Below are 24,648 nucleotides of genomic sequence, written 5' to 3' on the forward strand. Positions count from 1 at the left end.
AATTGATGCTGCCTTAACGGCACTCGTATTCCTAAAACCAGATTTCCATAAAAAAACAGCTGATGGTTTCTGCTTTATAGCTTGAGGTTGAGGATTTTGTTTTCTAACGTGGGGATTTTACAGTGTAACGTCTCTGTTCTAAAGATTTATATCTTCATACCGTTTACAACTCGTACATTTAGCGGTATGCATGATCTGGCTGATTTATTTATTTATTTATTTTGCTTTGGTATTGTCATGGTTGCTCCGTTTACTCCGTGATAGGGCTGGGCAATATGATATGATATCAGTATCGATATAAAATAAGTACATGATTCACTTTTCTATGATAGATTTACAATTTTTCTATGATACGATCACGCTAGCAAGTGGCAAAGCACCAATTTCACCAACAATGACATTTGAATTTAAATTCATTAAAGCAACAAATCCAAATGATTGGCTAGAATAATGCCTCTAAATTTGTGTTGCTTGTGGTTCGACGTTTCTTCAGTTCCCCACTCACAGATTTAGCTCCTACTTGCAGTTAGTTCCCAGTTATTTTTATAACTCTGGTTTCATCTTGTGTAATATTCAACCTCGCTTTAACGTGCCTAGAGACATTACGAAGAAAAAATAAAGCTTGGAAGGAAGTAGCAGAGATCGCTGGTGTCTCTGCTGAGCGTACGTAGCTAGTGCTTTGCTAATCTGATCGGAGAATGAAGGTAGTAAGAAGCTGAGCGCGCAGCACGTACATCAAAGAAACGATTTTGAAAGCCGATTAGTGCGTTATTTTATTTGTGTTTAACTAGTTAGTTAGATATGTATGTACCAGAACTAAATAATAATGCTGGACAGGCCCCGGCGATAAAGGAGCCGAACTACAAGGGGCACGAGCGATTTGTCACTTGCTAGTGTGAACGTAGGGTTATGGTTAATCGCTGTAAAAAAGTAATTTTTAATAAATGCTGGATAAAAATCTCTGAACCTGTTTTTGTAGCTATGTTAGCAAAACCTGAGAGAAATGATGTATTCTGATATACATCAGTGATTGTGATACGTTGCCATATTGCCCACCTTTTGCTGCACGACATCAACTTTATAAAATCTCTCAGAAAACAAACTGACCGGTTTCTTTTCTCGTTTACTTCAGTTCAGGCTGATTCCTTGGAGGTACCTGAAAACATGTCAGTCAGCGTCCATGAAAACCGCAAGTCAAGGACGAGCACAGGCTCCATGAACATCTCGCTGTTCCACAAGCCCTCGCATCCCGACAGCGTCCTGACGCACCTTAATACCCTCCGCAAACAGTGCATGTTTACAGACGTGACCTTATGGGCTGGAGATCGTTCCTTTCCTTGCCATCGGGCAGTTTTAGCAGCTTGCAGTCGCTACTTCGAAGCAATGTTCAGCGGAGGCCTCCGTGAAAGCCTGGACAGCGATGTCAACTTCCGTGATAGCGTGCACCCAGAGGTTCTGGAGCTGCTTTTGGACTTTGCTTACTCGTCACGGGTCATTATTAATGAGGAGAATGCAGAATCGCTTCTCGAAGCTGGAGATATGCTGCAGTTCCATGATATCCGCGATGCCGCGGCAGAGTTCCTTGAAAAGAACCTTCACTCGTCTAATTGCCTGGGTATGATGCTTCTGTCTGATGCTCATCAGTGCAAGCGTCTGTATGAACTCTCATGGAGGATGTGCCTCGTTCACTTTGAAGCTGTTCGGGACACTGAAGACTTTTACGGGTTGTCTAAAGACAAGCTTTTAGACCTTATACTCAGCGACGAGCTGGAGATCGAGGATGAGCAGATCGTGTTCAATGCGGTCATGCGCTGGGTCAGGTACGATTTAGACAGTCGCAGAGACTACCTCCCCGAGCTTCTTCGGGGTATCCGTCTTGCGCTTTTGCCTTCCGAATGCCTCATCGAGGCTGTGGCTTGCGAGGAACTGGTTATGTCGGACAAGCGGAGTCGGCAGATTGTTGAAGAGGCCATCCAGTGCAAGAAGAAGATTCTGCAGAACGATGGAGTCGTCACCAGTCCCTGTGCAAGGCCACGCAAAGCTGGTCACACGTTGCTCATTCTCGGAGGCCAGACCTTCATGTGCGATAAAATCTACCAAGTGGATCATAAAGCAAAAGAAATCATACCCAAGTCGGACTTACCCAGTCCGAGAAAGGAATTTAGCGCATGCGCCATTGGATGCAAGGTCTACGTGACTGGAGGAAGAGGCTCGGAAAATGGCGTGTCAAAAGATGTTTGGATATATGATACAGTCCACGAGGAATGGTTTAAAGGTGCGCCCATGTTAATTGCACGCTTCGGTCATGGATCAGCAGAACTGGAAAACAGCCTTTACGTAGTCGGAGGTCACACTGCTATAGCCGGCGTCTTTCCTGCTTCCCCTTCTGTATCTTTGAAACAAGTAGAACGTTACGACCCTCTGACCAACAAATGGACCATGATGGCGCCGCTCAGAGATGGCGTCAGTAATGCGGCGGTGGTCAGTGCTAAGCTAAAGCTGTTTGTTTTTGGTGGGACTACCATCCACAGGGACAAGGCTTCCAAAGTCCAGTGCTATGATCCTCTAGAGAACCGATGGACCATAGCAGCGGAATGTCCTCAACCTTGGCGGTATACCGCAGCCGCAGTGCTGGGAAGCCAAATTTTCATCATGGGTGGTGATACGGAGTTTACCGCTGCTTCCGCTTACCGATTCGACTGTGAAACCAACCAGTGGACCCGTGTAGGAGACATGACCTCTAAAAGGATGAGCTGCCACGCTGTAGCCTCTGGGAACAAACTGTATGTCGTCGGAGGCTACTTTGGGGCTCAGCGGTGTAAGACACTGGACTGCTACGATCCAACATCGGACAGCTGGAACAGTATCACTACAGTGCCTTATTCGCTGATTCCTACTGCTTTTGTTAGCACCTGGAAACATCTGCCTGCCTAGCAGTCTCAAAATGATGAGGATGGACTTGAAATAGGTAAGATTTTTATCTTATTATTGTAGTGTTGCTCACAGATCTGAAACGTACTTGTGATAACAGACGCAAAGGATTGGTGTTAATGTATTGCAAAAAATTATAAATGCCATGTTGTGACGAATGGTAGCTACCTGTCATGTCACCTTTTCTTAAAATATTCCAAGACGTCAATAGTCCATTGTTGAGTAAATGTAACGTTTAAGGGTGTTTTTGCAGCAATCATACTACAGTTTTAGCTAAAGTTCGGACTATTGTTCCATTCCTAGCTAAGGAATTCAGCTACCTGATGAGCAGCTACACCTTTGTTGAATGTTAGTGCTGTTTTTTTTCTGTTATCGTTATTCACAACAAAATGGAAGAAAATTGTTAACTTTGCACTTAGGGGCCATTTACACAACAACGTTTTCAGCCAAAAACGGGAAACTTTTTATGCGTTTTGCCTGTTCGTTTACACGACAACGGCGTTTTGGGGACTGAAAATGCATATTTTTGAAAACGGGTTTCAAAGTGCAAGTTTTTGAAAACGCAGCCGTTATCGTCTCCATGTAAACACCTAATACGGGAATCTTTGAAAACAGTGACGTCATGCGCGTGCGCAGTACGTGTTGGGTATGTAGACATGCGCAGAACGTGTCTATTGTAAAGGCATTAAGCGCGAACAAACACACAACAATGGCGGAGAACATGGTCATGTTGCTGCTGCTCAAGAGTTTGCTAACGCTTCTTCAGCAAAGTGTGGATTTACTTCACCAATATTACAACCAACTAACAAGGTGACAGCGCCAACTACTGGCCTGGCGTACGCAATACAGCGTTTTTGGCAATTATCGCGGATATGTGTAAACGCGAATCGTTTTGAAAACATTGTCCCGTATACGTGAAACTTTTTAAAAATGCAAGAGAAAAACTTTTCCGTTTTTGACTACATCGTTGTCGTGTAAACGTAGCCTTAGATTCCTACATAGGTGTCCATCAGTGCTAATGATAACAAATACATTTAAAAGCTGGTGAAAGAAACTGGTGTTCAGATGAAATGTTTCAAAACATACAAGCATTTTACATCCTGTGTCATTTTTTTCTTACAAAGTAGCCCTAGTTTCATAGTGTGGTGTTTACAAACAAACTGGTCCATGGGCTTCCTGGAGAGTCCACGTTCTTGCTCTCTGAGCTTCCACCCCACTTTACGAAGCCATCGAGTACACATTTAGATGTTTTAGAAGTTGTCTGTAGGTGTCCAAGGACCAGTTTCGAGGGGGTTCTGTGATCAGTTTTTCCTATGATTTGTAATCTACTTCATTTGAAATGTTCTGATAAAAGCCCGGGGATAAAAGCTCAAGGTGCACAGGATATCCTGATCTCATGAAGCAGAACAGGAGATACGACTCAGAAATCAGAAGGCAAACCAGGATACAATCTGTACTTTACTATCTGTAATCTATTGCAGTGATTACAGTAAAGCTCTTAATGCTGAAATACGGCTTTGCGCAATGAAGGATGACCAGGATGGACAAATCAATCTCACAGAAAGTGGATTTCAGGACCAGACTGTTCATTTTTTTTATTTGTAGTTGCCTGGAGGACAAAAAGCATTTGGCCTGTAGCTATATTTAAACGTAGTGTGCTATAATTACAGCTTGTGCTTCCGAATCGCACCACCTGCTGCACTACACGCATCAACCCAGGCGCTTGGTGGTAGAACGGTTTTTACTAGGCGGATTAATTAGCGTGCACGAATGACAGTCTTTTCAGATCAGGTTTGCGGAAACACTGACTAAACCGAGCAAAATAAAGTCGTCGTATGACTCGTACAGTCGTCTCGCAGTTACACATATCAAGAGGAAATAAGGACGGTATTTAGACTCGAGTGATTGATTTTACAAGGGATGCGATGACAGAACACGACAGATCGTAGACGAAACGTTGCCGAATGACTTGCTGACATTTTTGTCAACGCAACATGCAACAATTAATGCACTTAATAAAGTATGGCGAGCTAGTTAGCTAGTTATGTTATGTTAGCTGTATGGTTATACCACAGTGTGCTTTTCTGAGTGTATCTTGGGTATCGTCGTAATTTCAAAAAGCTGATTATTAAATAAAAGAATTATTGTAGCTGGTAAATAAACTTACCAGTATGCTGATTTGCTAACAATTTATTAAACGTAATGATGCACATCATGTATCTTGATTGAGTCAAGTGTCAGGTTTATGATTTATGAAGATATCGCCCACTCCTACGTTGATGATATATTTGCGCTTTTTCAGATTGCGTGCAGCAAAAACCCGATGCACGATTGAATCCTCATCTTTTGCAGAGGTCATTATCACATTACACCCTCGAAGGGTCGTGCAAATGTAGCCTAAATGATGTCAATTTCGCAACTCAGCAGCAGGAGCTAATGTTTCTGAGTGCAGTCAGTTCCATGCCAGGATCGTAAATCATTATAAATGAAGTTCTGGTTGCACTTAAGTAATGCTGACACCAAGTATGAATATTTCAGCAACAGCGTCGGATCAGCAGTTATACAAAGTGTCACAGTGTTGCTTCACTTCTCTCGCAGATCTAAACGTTTCTTCTCAGGCTGTTACGACGTTTCGGTGCATTCTTCTGAGCGAGTGAAGTCAACCGGTGTTTGACATTTTACTCTCAAGAACTGTGATTTCTGTCAAGATAATGGAGTGCCGAAGCGTTAAGAGCGTCTCGCAGCTTCCCTTTGAAGTCGGCAGCCGAAGCCGGCGCTCCTGTCTGATTGAAGGTTTTATGGGTGACATGAAAACCGTCTGAATGGCTGAGAAAGGAAAAAGACCTGAACATTTCTCAAGGCTCAGGCTTGATTTCCAATACCTCCTACTCGGGATCAATGTGACATTCTGCTTAGTGAGCTAGTGATCCACTTAAGCATTGATCCGAGATCTGCATTGAAGTCTGTGGCCTATGGACTCGGCGCTAAATCAGCGTAATTACTTTCCGCTTTAGTTACACTGATGCGAACAACGTTTCTGATGTGCGAGTCGTCGTCTAAAAGCAAACCGGTGCTAAAAAGGCACGGGTAATTAATACATTCATAATGTATGAAGAAAACAAGTGCAGCAGTGCTTTTATGTGCGTAATACACATGTACATGCAATAATGATATGCTAGCACGACATTTTAGATTAGCTTGCATTATGTGCTACAATTCCCTTTTCTCCTATTGTTAACAATTAAAATATCTTTGATCTAAAACTAACTATTTTCAAGGCGGTGTGCTTAATGGCTATTTCCACATCATCAGCTAAAAAAGATCTGATTTTACAGACATGCCTGAACTTGGCATGGATTTAATTATGCATTTAGACTATAATGTGTCATATTTTATTAAGATTAGCTAGGCTGAGGTTCATTAACAGTAATTATAAAGTAGGGTCATGGTTGAAAAATTATGCTTGGACCCCTAATTATCACTGCTGGCTACTATAATGTAGAGTTTGCACATACGTGAAATAGCTCTGGTTTATTTGCAGTTAACGTAACTACGTCTTTAATATTACTTGTGTTTTAATTAGATGTGTGTGTTAGATTTTTCCTTGTTGTTTATTTACCATTTAAATCATTTCTATTAGCAATTTAACACACAAACAATTCAAACTTAAAGACATGGAGTGGCACTATTGCGTGTTGTTAAGTTTACATGTAAACGACTCGGACATCACCGCAGCTATACGTTTCTGTAAACGCAAATATTTTATTCGGTTATGCCTATGACATACACTTTAAAACAAAAGTAGGTACTTCCTGCCCTGGTGAAGTCTTTCCACCTTTGGTTATTTGGGAAAAACACCCATGATGGAAGGTTGCGAGTGGGGGAATAGGTCAGGAACTGCTTGCTGGCAGTGGCAGGTGCAAAAACTCGGCTGAACGTTGGATTTTTAGGTGAATCCCGTAGATTCGTAGTGTTACTGTCTTTTGTGACGACTCGTCTGTTACGGATTTTGCACAACACTTCATTCGGATTGAGTGCTCCACACGTCGGGTGCGTCGGGTTGGAATCCTAAAAAAAAAACAAAAAAACTGGTGACTAGAGACGAGAGAAAACAGGATGGCGAGTTTATGACACCAGTGTCTTTAAAGCCACATTCTTAACTCTTACGTGTGGCTAGATTACTCAAGGTTTGGGGAAGAGCGGCTAGCGTAACCACAGTTAATTGCGCTCACAACGGATTCATAACGAAGTCGTGGCGCATGTTTGAAAAGAACACAAAAGAACAAGCTTTTTAACCGTCGAACTAAATGGTAATAAGAGTAAAATCTCCTGCACTTGTGCCATTTCAAAGGAGTATGTTTGAATTAAATGGTAAAATGAACCCATTATTAACAAATATTAATATAATATAATCTGAGCAAACAGTTTATGTAGGAATGATTGAATTTTTATCTGGTTGTAAGTGAACGAAATGATGAAGTGATGTCATTAGGTGTAATTATGATGACGCACTGGTTTCATCGTACTCTTCCTAAATTCGGTTAAATGTTCCATTTTCTTACTTTGTGCCTGTCTGTATAACGAGTCAGACGTGGTTTAGACTCTCGTCCCACATTGATTTGAAATCCTTCTCTTTCACAATATAACACATGGGTGACTAGTGAATAAGCATAAAAACAACATCAGCGTGTCACAATATTTGCTTGAACTTTTCCCTTCCCTCAGCACTCTGTCGATATTAGAGGCTACCAGCGGACGGATCTGCAGAGATCTTTGCTCCCCTGAGGAGTAAATGGATCGAACGTAATGTAATTTTCTTCCACTATCAGGGCAGGCACAGATTAAATCTAGGTTTTATCGAAATTACACTGAATTTTTATGATCCTTGATAGCTCAGAACTATCTTCAATTAAGCCCTGAAATGATTTCCTATAGGACCAAAAACTCTTAAACTGCTGCCATGAACAGGTTTTTTTTTTTTTCATCACTAATTTAACATTATTTCTGGGTTGATCTTGAAGTCAGGAATCTATTATTTAACTCCGCCGTCCCTGCTGCCTTCATTCAGGGCTTTAGGTTTATAATATCTGATGACATAAAATTTCTCAACTCGACTATCTGCATCTAGATGAAGTGATTCTCTCTGTTATTAATCCGTCTGAAACCAAACGCTGGAATGATTTATTCTATCAGTAGTAATTCACACTTTCCTTTTCATTTCCATTAGCGCTTTCTTCTTCACAGGCGAAGCAGGTGGTGTGGATAAACCTCGACTTTATAATTATCCCCAGTGCGAGCAAGCGGCAGGTTGAGAGTGAATCTCTGACGCGAAGGGAAAAAGATGTGTTGGAATCGCAGCTACAGAGAGAAGTGTCAAAGTAGGAAAATTTAAGTGAAAATTATGAAAAAAGGAAGTGTAGATTTGGCACCTATAAATGAAAAGTTGAGACTAGAAATGGCAGCTGTGGAGTGAAGGCCAAAAGGAAGTATCAAAATGGCAGCTGGGAAGGAAAAGGGAGTGTACAAGTGACAACTGTGGAGGAAAATGGAGGTGAAGAAGAAGTGTAAACATGGCAGGTATAGAGAGAAAGAAAAGGAAAAGGAAGTGTAGTTTCTAGAGGAAAGGAAAAGTGTAGAGATGGTAGGTCCAGAGGAAATTGCATAGAAAGATGCAGAGGAAAAACAAGTGAAAAGGAAGTGTAGAAATGGCAGCTGTGAAGTTAAAAGGAAGCGTAGAAGTGGCAGCTGTGACAGGAAAAGGAAGTAAAAAAAAAGGAAGTGTATAAATGGTAGCTATACAGGGAATGGAAAGGAAATGGGAAGTGTTGAAATGGTAGCTGCGGAGGAAAAACGAATGGCACCTGGAGAGGGAAAGGAAGGGAAATGGGAAGTGTAGGAATGGCACCTGGAGAGGGAAAGGAAATGGGAAGTGTAGGAATGGCACCTGGAGAGGGAAAGGAAATGGGAAGTGTAGGAATGGCGGCTGGAGAAGGAAAGGAAATGGGAAGTGTAGGAATGGCGGCTGGAGAAGGAAAGGAAAGGAAATGGGAAGTGTAGGAATGGCAGCTGGAGAAGGAAAGGAAAGGAAATGGGAAGTGTTGAAATGGCAGCTGGAGAAGGAAAGGAAAGGAAATGGGAAGTGTTGAAATGGCAGCTGGAAAAGGAAAGGAAATGGGAAGTGTAGGAATGGCGGCTGGAGAAGGAAAGGAAAGGAAATGGGAAGTGTTGAAATGGCAGCTGGAAAAGGAAAGGAAATGGGAAGTGTAGGAATGGCGGCTGGAGAAGGAAAGGAAAGGAAATGGGAAGTGTTGAAATGGCAGCTGGAAAAGGAAAGGAAATGGGAAGTGTAGGAATGGCAGCTGGAAAAGGAAAGGAAAGGAAATGGGAAGTGTAGGAATGGCAGCTGGAGAAGGAAAGGAAAGGAAATGGGAAGTGTAGGAATGGCGGCTGGAGAAGGAAAGGAAAGGAAATGGGAAGTGTAGGAATGGCGGCTGGAGAAGGAAAGGAAATGGGAAGTGTAGGAATGGCGGCTGGAGAAGGAAAGGAAATGGGAAGTGTAGGAATGGCAGCTGGAAAAGGAAAAGGAAGTGTGTGTGAAAATGGCAATTACAGAGGAAGGAGTTGGTGTTAAAATGGTGTCTGCATTGAAAAAGCGAACTATAGAAGCAGAGAGAATATATATAAATATATATAAATATATATATGAAACCGATTATCGACCTTTTTCTCCTTATATAAGTTCTTATGTAACAGCTGTGTGTTCTTTTTTTTCCTTTACTCTAAAAATACCTGTAACCCCTCGGCGGAGCAGCGCTGCGTCTCTGCGCTCGCCGTGAGAAAGAAAGAGAAAGCTGCAGAGGGATGGAGCTCGGTGAGCGGCTCGGAGCCGGGAATCCTGTTTCATCGCATGAATATTTCAATAACTGCAGCAGCAGCAGGAGAGATCACCTGCTGGTTACCACATTCAGCTTCCATACAGCGCTGTGTGTGTGTGTGTGTGTGTGTGTGTGTGTGTGTGTGTGTGTGTGTGTGTGTGTGTGTGTGTTCTCGCTTGTTTTCTGTCGGTGTTTGCGTGTCATTTCCCTTCGCTCCGTTTCCTCATGGCTCTACAGGCCGGTGCTGATAATCACTTCTTCTACGATACATCGCGATATTTTGCTTTCGTAAAAACTAAAGATTAAAAATCTAACGATTAAAACCTTATTCGATCAGTTATTAAAGTTTATCGTAACAGATTACGTAAGTACATCAGCGCTGCATACCAAGAACTGCGTTCGACATTTTACTCCATAATTAATCCCGAATTATTTTGCTTTGTAACAGTCGGAGCACGGAAAGCTGTAACTTTGAGTTTTCCGAAATCTTTACGTTTTTTTTTTTTTTTTTTTTTTAGGTTTCTCGGTAACATGACAAGCTGCGGGATTTTTTTTTTGTTTTATTACATGCAAGAGAGATTTAAAAAAAAAAGAGAGAGAGAGAGAGAGGCTGGCGAGGGAACGAGTGTTTATAGCTGCTATAACATAAGTGAGAACAGGAACTTTTAAATAAACTTTTAATTATTTTTTTATTGTAATCGTTTTGTAAGAGGAATAAAACTCTTGGGGACGTGCTGTTAGAGGAAAAGAAACAACGTTGGGGTGGAAAGAGTAACTCGGCTTCGTCAGGTAGTGATGTTGTTGATTATTTTACTGTAACAGCACCGCGCACACACACACACACACACACACACACACACACACACACACAGACAGACAGACAGACACTGTGTTTATTCCACAGCCAATCAGCCGACTTCGTTTAAATTCAAGCGGAAAATTTATCGTTGACAAGTTTCTTTTTTTAAAAAAAAAAAAGAAGAAGATTAAATACAACACAGCATCAAAATATAACACTTTACAAATAATTTAAATTCTAATTATTATACTTTATAAAATTTATAATAATAAGGGCTGATTTTTCAATAAAAGTGGGATCTTTTTTCTGTTCCTTTTGTGGTTCATCATAATATTAAATATTATTATTATTATTATTATTATTATATTGTCAGAAACGTCACAAGCAAAATAAATTGCTTCAGTTTACGTTAAAAAAATTTAATTAATAAAAGTAATAGATATTTAAAAGTTACTTCATCACTAAAGCTCATCATCACAGTCGCTGATGTTTATATAAATTAAAGAACTTTTTTAAAGAAATGATTAAAATTAAAATGGAGTTGCAGTTGTTGCGTGTCGGAAGGAAAATGGCGGCGAGTTTCGACGAAGACGGAGATTTCTGTATTAAAGGGAATCTGAAACAGGCTGTTATTGATATAAATTATAGAGCTGGTGATCAATAACAGCGAATGTTTCAGTGAATTAAAGTCCTGAATCAGACGCTGAAAGGCTCCTGCGCCTTTTATTCACGCAGAGCTGCACGCTGGGCCAAAACATCGTGTTTGTAGCCACGGTGACAAAGAGATCAGATTACACCGGCACAATCTGATTTACGGCCTCAGCAGCAGCACAACAATTATCTGCTTTAGTGGGGTTTTTTTTTTTTTCTTTTCCGGAGGGCAGCTCTGACTGGCAAATTAGCCGGATTAGCGAAGCACAATGGCGCTTATTACAAACTGCACCGCTGGCAGAAAATCCAGTAACCAGGATTCAGCGAGTAAATAAATAAATAAAGCCTGGCGTTCGGGTGGAAAACTAACATCTAGAGCTTGTTTATTGTTTGGTTTAATTTATTTATTTATTTACTTTGCATTCCATCCAAGAAACATGACATCATCTTTTATTAAAAATACAGAAATTCAATTAAATTAAATTCTGAAAAGCTAAAAGTGCTTTAAAAAATCCACCAAAGCAACTCGCTATATTACTCGTACGTCTGTACGTCAGTATCTCAATATTGGGTAGAATTTTTGGTTTTAAAACATATTTATTTATTTATTTATTTATTTTTAAGAAAAGTCATTTGTAATTGCTTGAATTATAGAAAATTAAAAGTGATTGATAGAAAAATGAATGAAAGCCGCTCACTCCATCTGTGTAAAGGATTTAAGGGATAAAATAAATATATATCACAGTATAATATATAACGTGACCATTTGTTCATTATCTGAACTTGATATTTTTTTAAATAAAAACTCTCAATGATGACGACAAGAACATTTTCAGCAAAAAAAGAAAAAATTTTAATAATAATAATAAAAATCGACAAAATGACCCTAAGAAGTAGAGAAATGTTTGGAAATTTTCCCTTCCAAAAAATGAAATACAGCATCAAAATAAAATAAAATCATTTCGGTAAAAAAAAAAATAGACAGAATGTTGACTTTCAGTTTACGCTGGATGCAACTTGTACGAAAAAAAAAAGACTTTGGGAATGTTTTGTTTTAAATACGCTTTAAATACGAGAAAGAAGTGTGTTTACTGCATCTGGGGGAAAATTAATCGTCTTTATGGACGCAAATCAGAAGCTGTAACACGTCAGAAGTAAAAGCTAAAAAATGTACAATAACCGAGTCATTTACACTTTAACTGCAATAAAAAAATTAAATGAATAAAGCAATAAAAAAATATAAAGCAGACAAAAACTTGTGGAATCCTTGAAAGACCAAAAAATATAAAAAAATGTTTAAAAAAAAAAAAAAGACAGAAAATTCTCGTACTCACGTAAAAATTAGTTGTTTTCACAAGATTTTTTATTTTTTTTTTTTTTCTCGTTTTCTTTCAGAAAAAAAATTATGAAAAAGAATGAAAAATTTGCTCGCGCAAGAGTTTTCCGTATTCACAAGATTTTTATTTATTTATTTTTATTTTTATTTTTTTTTCAAAATTACCCCATGGGGCAATGATTTTTTTTTATAACGTGGAAGATGCACAAGATTTCTTTCTTTCTTTCTTTTTTTTTGGCAGATGTCCCTTTAGGAGCTCTGTAGAAAACAGAGTTCGATAATGCTTTTATTTAATTTCTTCTTTTTTTTTTTTTCAAAATTAACATTTAACATGTTACAAATTTTGAAGAAAATATCAGTTTGTAATTATCCGATTTGTAATTATTCTAAAAAATTATTATAAAAAATATAAACAGTACCAGTGATATCTCAGAAAAGTTACTTTTTTTAATGAAACTAATGAAAGTGCTGTAAAAAAAAAAAAAAAAGTTTTTCCTTGTTTCCCCCAATTTGAATATTTTAATTATTATTTCTCAGTAAACAGTCGAACGTTGGTGAGTAAGGTGTTAGAATCGCGAGTGTGTGTGTGTGTGTGTGTGTGTGTGTGTGTGTGTGTGTCGGCTCGTTAAAGCTCTTAATACGTGTGAAAATGACACGAGAGGATTTTCAGTGCCGTTTGACGAAACCTAGTTTCAGGATTCAGCTTTCAGGACAAGTCCGTTCTTGTCGCAGAGACGTAACCGAGTCTGGAGGAGGAGAAGGAGGAGGAGATGGAGTGAAGGAGGAGGAGGAGAGAGCGTGGAATATTAACCAGAAGCTCCTCGCTTTAATCCGAACCAAAATCAAAGAATGTCACATTCAGTATCAAATAATCTAAAACTAATAATCAATCGATCGATCGATCGATCAGTGTTCATTTCTGAAGCACAGTTAAAAGCAACCAAGGTTGAGCAAAGTTCTGTAGAAAGTAAAACTACAGTGAAACAGCGATCAAACCAACGTTCATGGAAAACTGAAGGCCAGAGAGAATAAATATCTTCAGAGCAGACGTGAAGACTGAAGTAGAAGGAGCTGATCTGATACGGAGAGATAAAGACGTGAAACGCACAAAGACGCGATCAGACTCAAATTTTATAAATTATTTTATTAACCACACAGTGCGACTTGCAGTGAAACGCTTTATACAGAAAAGAAAATATAGAAAAATATTAAATATAAAGAAAAATATATACATAAAAAATATAAAGAAAATGTAAAGAACATTAAATATAAGAAAAATATGTACCTTAAAAAAATATAAATATAAAGAACATTAAATATAAGAAAAATATATACATAAAAAATATAAAGAAAATATAAAGAAGAACATTAAATATAAGAAAAATATATACCTTTAAAAAATATAAATATAAAGAAGAACATTAAATATAAGAAAAATATATACATAAAAAAATATAAAATAAATGTAGAAAAATATTAAATATAAAGAAAAATATAAAGAACATTAAATGTAAGAAAAATATATACATAAAAACATATAAAGAAAATATAAAGAACATTAATATAAGAAAAATATATACCTTTAAAAAATATAAATATAAAGAAGAACATTAAATATAAGAAAAATATATACATAAAAAAATATAAAATAAATGTAGAAAAATATTAAATATAAAGAAAAATATAAAGAACATTAAATGTAAGAAAAATATATACATAAAAACATATAAAGAAAATATAAAGAACATTAATATAAGAAAAATATATACCTTTAAAAAATATTAAATATAAAGAAGAACCTTAAATATAAGAAAAATATATACATAAAAAAAATATATAAAGTAAATGTAAAAAAATATTAAATATAAAGAAAATATAAAGAAGAACATTAAATATAAGAAAATGTATCAGAACAACCTAGACTCATTGAGATGGTGAGGTTTTCGTAAAGTAAGGAGATGTTTATGTTACATTTATGGAAGGAGTCTCCAGTGTCAGCGCTTTGTAACAGTTTCCCAGAACAAACAAAAAAAAGTTTATGCTTTCCGTTTTCTCGGTTAAACAAGAAGTTGAGTTTTTTGGGGTTTGTTTTTTTTTTTTTTTAAAAAAGAAAGAGAAGGATGTATATATAACGTAAATGAGAACAGGAAGTACTGTGTCTCTCGGATGTTCCGTAACATTAAATCTAACTATAAACCAAAAAAAAAAAAAAGTGTGACGTCATTAATAAATTAATAAATTAAACACTGTAATTGTTTGCAAATCGCTGTGGTGTAAGTGGAATAAAACATTGTGCTGTTATACAAAAATAATCCACTTCAGGATCTCGCGTCACATCTCCCTGGTGTGGAAAAACAGAAAGATTAAATTTTTCCAATAAAATCTCACACACTGTCAGTTAGGGATTTCGAAAAACATCGATCATACGTTTTTTTTTTTCCAATCAATGCGCCTTTGAGACATTGATGGTTTAAAATTAAATTTTTAATTTGCATTTGCAAATAAAATCTGTTTCTGTTACACTAGCGTTTAAAAACAATGCCTGGTGTAATAGCTTCGGAGACCACAGGGGGGCGATATAACAGATCCCGTAGATAAAATTTGATCTCCGTCACTTCACGTAATACGGCTCCATCTAGTGTCTGATGTGACGCTGTGTGTGTGGTTTTAACAGTATACACGTACGCCTACGCTAGAGATTTAAGGATACGCCGCAGCAGCTAGTTTTTATATTTGAAAATTACCGATAAAAATAAAAAAAATACGTGAACAAGGCATCGATGCCAAGCCTGCTGACGGTATTTATCACGCTGTTGTTACAGGCTGAAAGACAGAGCGGCTGTGAGGAAAGGTGGAAGTGTTGTGCGATATAAAGTTTGATAAAGTTAGGAACGCACTCAGGAGCGTTAGCTAAAGCAGCAATGGAACGTGTTTAGAGCGTGTTCTTGGTAAAAAGTTGTGTTTCACTATTTTATGGTTTAAGGAGTGAGAATTAGCAGAGGCTGTGTAAGTTGTATTTTTATCTAATTAACACATTTTTGTAGTACGCATTATTTATTTACACGAGGTTGAGTAGCTACAGCTGCAGCTGTTTTCCGTTTATGGTATTGTGACATTTTATTACACAAACATCACTAGATTTTAAGTTTAATGTCATCTTGATGTATCTTTCTACATTTTATATTTTGTATTATAGTTCCCCGTTTTCTGTGACTGTATTCCAGCTGTTTTTCACAGCTGCCACACGCAACGCTGTTACAAACCCGTCGGTGGATTTTCTCGGATGTTTATCGGCTCAGTACGGAGCGGCCGTCGCCTTTCACTCCATCGCTGCAGGTGTCGGGGTTTAACGCTCTCGCACGCACTTAAGAGACGGATTAGCTTTCAACTGAAATGTCATAAAAGCACATCGAGGCGATGAGAACGGGATTAAAGGAGTAAAGTCGGTCCTCTGACAGCTCGGGTTTCCCTCGAGCCATAATAATGATATTTCTAGTAGTAATAATGGTAATAAATTTTCTAAATTAACGAGCTGACGGGACAGTTATCAGGATTATGTTAAGATCAACACATAATCTGCGCTACTCCATGACAGACGCATATTTCCCGAAGATAAATGTCTATAACGAGTAGTACAATCGAGTATGTTATACTGTATGTACATGCACTTGAGTATACGTCACTAAATTTACTCCCAATCCACTTACGCTACACTTTAAAAATGTACGATATAATATGTAAAGAAGTAAACCTGAGTAAACTATACTACATATGCACTTAATGCACCTGTAGTACACTTTAAAAATGTACTATATATATATATATATATATATATTTATACAGTTCTGTTCAAAAGTCTTAGGCACGTGTAAAGAAATGCTGTAGAGTAAAGACGCCTTCAAAAATAATGAAACTAAATGTTTCTACATTAAAATAAAATCCTATAAAGAGCAGTAAACAGTAATAAATGAAACAAAGTCAGTATTTAATGTGACGATCCTTCACTTTAAATAAATAAAGCAGTATCTGAGGTGCAGTGTGTGCAGTTTTATAAGGAAATGAGCTGGAAGTGTTACTGAGCATCTTGCAGAAGCAGCCACAGTTCTTCTGGAGACTTTGACTGTCGACTCGCTTCTTATTTCTGCAGCGAAACCCAGCAGCCTTCATTATGTTTTTATCTGAAAAGTGTCTCTTATGGAATCTGCTGCTTTCTTTACTAACATACAAACATTTTTCTGGAACATTTCATTTTGTGCTGGAAAACTAATGTTTGGAATCTAAAATGTTTTTGTACTGAATCAATAATGTAGAAGCCAGAAAATAAACATCTATAACAAAGTTTGTACTGAAAAAAGACTTTAGTGCACTTACAGTACACTTGATGATGTACAGTATATCATCTACTCTTTAAATGCACTTTGCATTGTGATCCAGGTGATTGATTAGTACCTGGATTGTTACTTGCATTTGATTGGATGGCGAATAAAGATGAACAAACACCCAGAGAAACACTTCACTAACAGCACTAAACTGTTTTACATTGTTACAGCAGCTGAACATAAATATTTAAATTTCTCTTTTACGTTTGCATTCATTAGACTGCACTGATTTTCTGCCTTCAGGTGAGCTCACGGTTTTTCTCTCTGACTCTCTTCGCAGGTGTCGACGTTTCTGGACGACGTGTGTTACTGAGCGAGTGTGTGTGTGTGTGTGTGTGTGTGTGTGTGTGTGTGTGTGTGCAAACAGCCATGTCTGTGCTTCTAATGATCAAACGGATAAGCAAACTCAGAGCGAAGAGCCTCTCGGATCGCTTATTCCAGACCGAAAAGTAGCACAGAGTGGATCTCGTGAGTTGCCAAACAGAAGGCATGAACACACACCGACCTCGCGCACTGATGTGTGTTTGGAAACAGCGAACAAAGTTTTCTGGAAAGTGGAAAATCCGCCACATTTGACTTGAAAATGCACATTTTTTTGGTGATTTGGGACACACTTGTACTACTTCTATAATTAAAAAAAAAAAAAAAAAAAAAAAAAAACCTGTGAAGCAAAAGTGAAACCTATGAACTTGTTCTTGAATCTCAACAGCACAACGTTCTCAAGGACTTCCTGGACTTTTGGATTCTGAAGAAATGCGAATTTGAGACATGCAATGCAAATCACGGTTAATTTGTGTCCGGGTTAAAAATAAATAAATAAATAAATAAAAAATTTTTAGAAAGCACGATGACTTTGCACAGACTACGAGTTGATGAGGTTGTTTAATTTTAAATTGAACTTTATTTCTCTGAATATGTGTGAAGATAAAGGCAAGCGCCGATAATCGGTTGTACGATATATTGCGATATTGAACGTTGTGTCAAATTTTCTTACTTTTTTTTTTTTTTCAATATTATTTTTTACTAATTTTTATATGAACAACAACAGAAACCAAACAACATACGAAACACTAACGCAAGCCAGAACACATTTCAAACAACATTTCAAACGTGGAACATAAATCACGTAAACAAGGGGAAAGAACACAACAAGAGATCACACTATCGCAAATACGTAAAAATGTTAAAATTCTGCTGTAAATGTCGGAGGAAGGAGCCGTCGAATTTTCTTCTGAGCTAGTCTTTAAAACTGATCTCATGCACTTTAGCAAAGTTTTCCAGTAACAGTTTGGCTAGCTAGCTGTCACACATCATCACCTAGTTTTATCAGCTGAAGCTGTATTAAGCTCCGCCTCCTCTCGATTTCCATTGGTTGCCTGATTTGACCTATCACAATCGTTCCTGCATTTAGCCACACTCTAATGCATTCCTTGCAACAAGAAAAATAGATCGAGACTCTTTGCTGTGAACGTTTGCGACGCAGTTTGTAAAATATCGAATATTTGTAAATAATGTTAATAAAACCATGTAGGAAAAAAGTTTTAATTCCTTGTGACCCGTAACGAGACACTACAGATGTTTGTTTTTCGTTAAAATGTGGCCTGGCCACTAGTAAAATCATTGTCTTGCACGTTATTGTGATAATATTGTTAAGAAATCTAAGAACAATCTACGCAACATCATGTTGGAGGAATATCTGGTGCCGTGACCCGGATGGCTAATGAAAGAACACTAACTGAACGCCGTTCTAAAGCATGTGAACGTTACTGTGCGTTATATCGTGATTTATCGAATAAACGATTATCAGCGCACGCCCTCTGAAGAATGAAGTACGAGGAGATTTTCACGCTTAATGTCTTACAGGATTTTTATAGGATGTGAATTTTAGACTGAGGAAATGTTTTGTTTTAACGTTTAATAAGCGACTTTTCCATTGGAAAGGCACATTTTTTTGGGACTGTGTTATTAGATTGAATTCCTGCTCGATGTTTTTTTGCTGTTAATCCGCTCTGCTGGAAAGTTGAAGATTTGAAATAAATGACTTCCTGATGCTTGTGACTGGTTTTATAATCTGTGTGTGTGTGTGTGTGTGTGTGTGTGTGTGTGTGTGTGTGTGTGTGTGCGGATTAAAGAAACGACGCTGTTTCGGCTTAAAGCTGAAAAAAAAATAATGAAAGAGCTTTGAAGTTCAGCCGATTTGCTCCATGGTGTTGGTAGCAGTAAAAAAAAATTAAAATTAAATATACGGAAACATTGAAATAAATAAACAAATAAAGATTTTTTTCTTCCTTACTACCATATTTAAATAATATATTACTTATATGAATATTTCTTATAGGAAACACTTTTTGGTCTCATAATTTTATAATAATTTTTATTCAAATGATCATAGTAATTAAAAACATTAAATATTGAATAAAATATATTTTTTAATTATAATACTAAATAAAAAAATTAAATAAATATTGAATAAAATATTTTTTTCTTCATTACTACCATATATAATTATATATATTTTCTAATAGGAATATATCTTACAAGAAATACATTTACATCCATATTTGATGCAAGTTTTTAATAAATGTGTTAATATTTAATAAGTTTTATAAAATTGTATATATTCACATTATTTAAATGCTTCCATTTTAACTTTATCTGTCCGTCATAAAAATCAAACATGACTCGTGTTAATAACGATAAATTATGATACAGTTAGTTTCTAATTAAACATTGGCAATAAACAGAAACTGTTTGATGAGTTTATAATATATATAATAAATATACTGTCTGTCTGTACCTGTCTGTCTGTCCATAAACCTTTGGCCTTCCTGTCCACCTGTCTGTCTGCCTTTATTCTTCCACCTCTACCCCACCTGTCTGTCTGTCTTCACCTGTCTGTTCCTCTAATTCTGTCTGTCTGTCTGTCTATCGGTTCATCTACGTCTGTGTTTCTGTATCTGCTCATCGCTGATTTTTCTGTCTCTGTCTGCCTCTATTCCTCTACCTCTGCCCACCTGTCTGTCTGTCTGCCTTTATTCCTCTACCTCTGCCCACCTGTCTGTCTGTCTGCCTTTATTCCTCTACCTCTGCCCACCTGTCTGTCTGTCTGCCTCTATTCCTCTACCTCTGCCCACCTGTCTGTCTGTCTGCCTCTATTCCTCTACCTCTGCCCACCTGTCTGTCTGTCTGCCTTTATTCCTCTACCTCTGCCCACCTGTCTGTCTGTCTGCCTCTATTCCTCTACCTCTGCCCACCTGTCTGTCTGTCTGCCTCTATTCCTCTACCTCTGCCCACCTGTCTGTCTGTCTGCCTTTATTCCTCTACCTCTGCCCACCTGTCTGTCTGTCTGCCTCTATTCCTCTACCTCTGCCCACCTGTCTGTCTGTCTGCCTTTATTCCTCTACCTCTGCCCACCTGTCTGTCTGTCTGCCTTTATTCCTCTACCTCTACCCACCTGTCTGTCTGTCTGCCTTTATTCCTCTATCTCTACCTCTGCCAACCTGTCTGTCTGTCTCTATTCCTCTATCTCTACCTCTGCCAACCTGTCTATCTGTATGTCTGTCTTCACATCTATCTGTTCATCTAATTCTGTCTCTCAGTCTATTGAACCATCTGTCTGTCTGTCTGTCTGTCTTTATCTATCGTTTCACCTACCTCTGTGTTTCTGTATCTGATTTTTCTGTCTCTGTCTATTTAAGCACCTGTCTGCCTCTATTCCTCGGCTCACCTGTCTATCTATCTTCACATCTAACTGTTCCTCTAATTCTGTCTGTCTCTCAGTCTGTTTAACCACCTGTCTATCTGTCTTCATGTCTATCTGTTCCTCTGTCTGTTTGTCCGTCTATCGGTTTATCTACCTGTGTTTCTGTATCTGCTCATCGCTGATTTTTCTGTCTCTGTCTATTTAAGCACCTGTCTGTCTCTATTCCTCTATCTCTACCTCTGCCCACCTGTCTGTCTGTCTCTATTCCTCTATCTCTACCTCTGCCCACCTGTCTGTCTGTCTGTCTCTATTCCTCTATCTCTACCTCTGCCCACCTGTCTGTCTGTCTGTCTCTATTCCTCTATCTCTACCTCTGCCCACCTGTCTGTCTGTCTCTATTCCTCTATCTCTACCTCTGCCCACCTGTCTGTCTGCCTTTATTCCTCTATCTCTACCTCTGCCCACCTGTCTGTCTGCCTTTATTCCTCTATCTCTACCTCTGCCCACCTGTCTGTCTGTCTGCCTTTATTCCTCTATCTCTACCTCTGCCCACCTGTCTGTCTGTCTTCACGTCTCTGTTCGTCTAATTCTGTCTATTTAACCATCTGTCTGTCTGTCGTTCTGTCTATCGATTCATCTACCTCTGTGTCTCTGTATCTATTCGTCTCTAATTTTCTGTCTGTTTATTTAAGTGTCTGAAACATCTGTCTGTGTATTCATCCACCTCCCTCCTCTACCTCTGTCCATCTGTCTGTCTTTACATCTATCTAACTCCGTCTGTCAGTCCATTAAACACCTGTCTGTGTATTCATCCACCTCCCTCCACCTTTCTGTCTGTCTTTCATGTTTATCGATTCATCCACCTCTGTATCTCCGTCTACTCATCTCTCATTTTCTGTCTATTTAAGCACCTGTCTGTATTTATCTACCTGTATTTATCCATCTGTCTGTCTCTACATCTATCTGTTCATCTAACTGTCAGTCTATATAAACATCTGTCTTTCTGTCTGTATTCCTCTACCTCTGTTCATCTTTCTGTCTGTCTGCATTTATCAGTCTATTCAAATGTCTGTCTGTCTGTCTGTGGTAAATTATCTGTAACGTTGAGTTTGTCAGTTTAGCACCTCAGCGTCGTCTGTCAGGCTTTGCAGCATTATGCAGACAAGTGTATATTAAAAAAATATATTTTAATAAACATGAGCATTAGCGTTATCATCGTACTCTGACAGTGTAGATTTATCAGATGCAAAAAAACGAAAATTTAATCAGGATACTTTAAAAAAAAAAAAAAAAAAAAAAAGTATCATCTTTTTCATTGCTACAGACTATTGTAAAGTGCTTGGACCCTTTAATCGCTGCTTAGGGCTATACTATTATTATTATTATTATATACACACACACACACACACACACACTTTCTCTCCTCATGCGATACATAGCCAATCAGCTGTGTGTGTGTGTGTGTTGTATTTGTTCTCTCTCTACCATGGCATTAACAGCAAAGAGCATCAGAACTGAGCTCTGATGAAAGCAAACACACACACACACACACACACACGCACACACGTACAATGCAATACAAAGCCAGTGAGCTGTTTGTGTGTGTGTGTGTGTGTGTGTGTGTGTGTGTGTTCTGATGCTCTTTGCTGTTAATGCCATGGTAGAGAGAGAACAAATACAACACGCACACACACACACACTTGCCTTGAAATACACTCATGCCTCTGATCTGAGAAAGCATGGATAGATAGATAGATAGATAGACAGACAGACAGACAGGCAGATAGATAGATAGATAGATAGATAGATAGATAGAAACTATTTTTTCTTGAATAACAAAAACTAAACTTCTAAATGAAACATTTCAGTGCTCACTATAAAGTGCTGAAATTCATTATTTAAATGTATTAATTATTAATACATCATTTTACCTTAACTCTCGTTAGTGAACTTTCAGCCACACACACACACACACACACACACACACACACACACACACACACACACAAAACAGCAGCACTAAGAGCTTTCACTCGACCACAGAAGCACCAGGCGACCAAATTAACCAACATTCAGGCATCAAACTCGTCTGTCGTTCCACACGGAATATCAAACATCATCAGATACAGCGGATCAGATTTCAGAGCCATTTAACACACACACACACACACACAGACACAGACACACACACACACCTGCTTATACAGAAGAAGAAAGCCTGGAAGCGTGGAAGCGTCACAAACGCCTGACTCTCCCGCTCAGGTGAGGTAGCTGAGGTGTTTCACTCATCGTCTCATTCTGTTATTAGATCATCCTTCTAATTTAACACTGATTTCTAAAAAATAAATTAATTAATTAAATAAAATAAAAAGATCAGCCAGTGGAAACAAACAAACAATTTCAAGCGTGAAAATAAAAATGTCTAGAAATAGGAGGATTAATAATCGTATACTTGTATACGTCGATGTAATCTCATTATAAGAAAGACTAGTTTATAAAATTTAATATAAAATAAAATATAAAAATGTTATAATTTATATTTCAATCGATATCTTTTCTTGTGGTGAAAATATTTGCAGACATGCAACATACAGCAAGTTAAAATTTTAAAAGGTAGAAACGTTATAACGCTGTAGAATTCTACTGACAAAGAAACAAACTCCGCCCCTCACTGTAACTCCTCCCACATCTCAACTTTTACACATCAAATGTGTATTTTTTTTTCCGAAGTTGATTCAGAAGTCTCGCAAACCTTTTGCTAGAGTCTGATACGTTTCGTCTCGTAATGCGCGGCTAAGATCCGCCCACTCATACAGGAAGCAGATGTTTGAGTGACGCATCAAACAGCCAATCAGAGACTTCAGACATCTTCAGAGCTCGTGGGAAAACGACAGAAATATCAACTGCTTTAACTTTTTTTAACTTTCTTCAACTTCTTTAAACAAAACACTTAAATAACTTTCAGGATCCTGAAGCTTGTGACCAGATAAGTGGTCAGGTGGGCTGTGGGCGGAGCCTGTTAGTGTGTGTTGAACCGCAGCGCTGCTGAGTTCTGGACTCTGATTGGTCCGAAGGTGTTGATTCATTTTCTATAACAGCAGCTCTGACAGTAGCGCAGGTTTATATTAATGCACTCGTTCTGATACTTTATCGTTTCTATAGCAACAGCTCATTCACTAAGAATAAACGGATTTAAAAAATAATCGATGTTATGGTTAAGCTTCCTGTGATTTATGTAACGTTTGTGGAAGGAGTCTCCAGTGTCACTGTAACGTTAAGTTTTCCGACATCTTCAGGAAGAAGTTTACGCTTCTTTGCGGTTTCTCGGTAACATGCGTAACAAGCTGCGTTTTTTTTCCTCTTATTAACTTGAAGAGAGAGAATAAAGAGAGACTGTTGAGGGAACGAGTGTTTATAGCTGCTATAACGTAAGTGACAACAGGAACTAACTCATTTCCCAGAACAATAAATGTAACTATAAATGAATAAAAAGTATGAAGTGTCATTTTTGAACAAATAAAAAAATTTTAATTGTGGTGTAAGAGGAATAAAACACTTCAGGACGTTCTGTTAGAGGAACTCAGTCATTTATTGTAACAGCAACACACACACACACACACACACACACACATATACACACACACACACATACATACACACACTGTTTATTCCTGATTTTGTACTCAGTAGGTATTTTTCTTTGCTCTGAGGCGACACATTTCAAGGTTTGCAGGTGTGTGTGTGAGTGTGTGTGTGTGAGTGAGTGTGTGTGTGTGTGTGTGTGTGTGTGTGTGAGTGTGTGTGTGCATGTCGTAGCATGTCCTGTAATTACACTGTGGATGTTTCACATAACTGACGTGCCACACTTCAGACTCGCGCCGTCAAACAGATGATGTCGAGAGCCGCCAGTTGTCTGCGTTACCATGGAGAAAAACACGTCAGGGTTAATCAGAGTTTACGCTGTACGACGACGG

At 38.1% G+C, this 24,648-nt stretch overlaps 1 protein-coding gene across 8 annotated transcripts in view; it reads left to right on the forward strand.

The window, feature by feature from the left end:
• The window catches only part of LOC113546658 (kelch-like protein 25), a 28,084-nt gene extending 9,062 nt beyond the window's left edge, over nt 1-19,022 (forward strand). For 4 of the 8 annotated variants that reach the window (XM_026946621.3, XM_026946622.3, XM_026946624.3 and 1 more), the window contains 2 exons: nt 1,133-2,968; nt 17,252-19,022. In XM_026946621.3, the coding sequence (XP_026802422.1) occupies nt 1,133-2,934 (1,802 nt within the window). In that variant the 3' untranslated portion in view covers nt 2,935-2,968; nt 17,252-19,022. Of the gene's footprint in view, nt 1-1,132; nt 2,969-9,742; nt 13,571-17,251 lie in introns of those variants that run through there. The other 4 variants (XM_034305885.2, XM_034305886.2, XM_053235525.1 and 1 more) reach the window with 2 other exon arrangements.
• The last annotated feature ends 5,626 nt before the right edge of the window (nt 19,023-24,648 follow it).

This window comes from Pangasianodon hypophthalmus, chromosome 7 (assembly GCF_027358585.1).
Source record: "Pangasianodon hypophthalmus isolate fPanHyp1 chromosome 7, fPanHyp1.pri, whole genome shotgun sequence".
Taxonomy (NCBI): Eukaryota; Metazoa; Chordata; class Actinopteri; order Siluriformes; family Pangasiidae; genus Pangasianodon; species Pangasianodon hypophthalmus.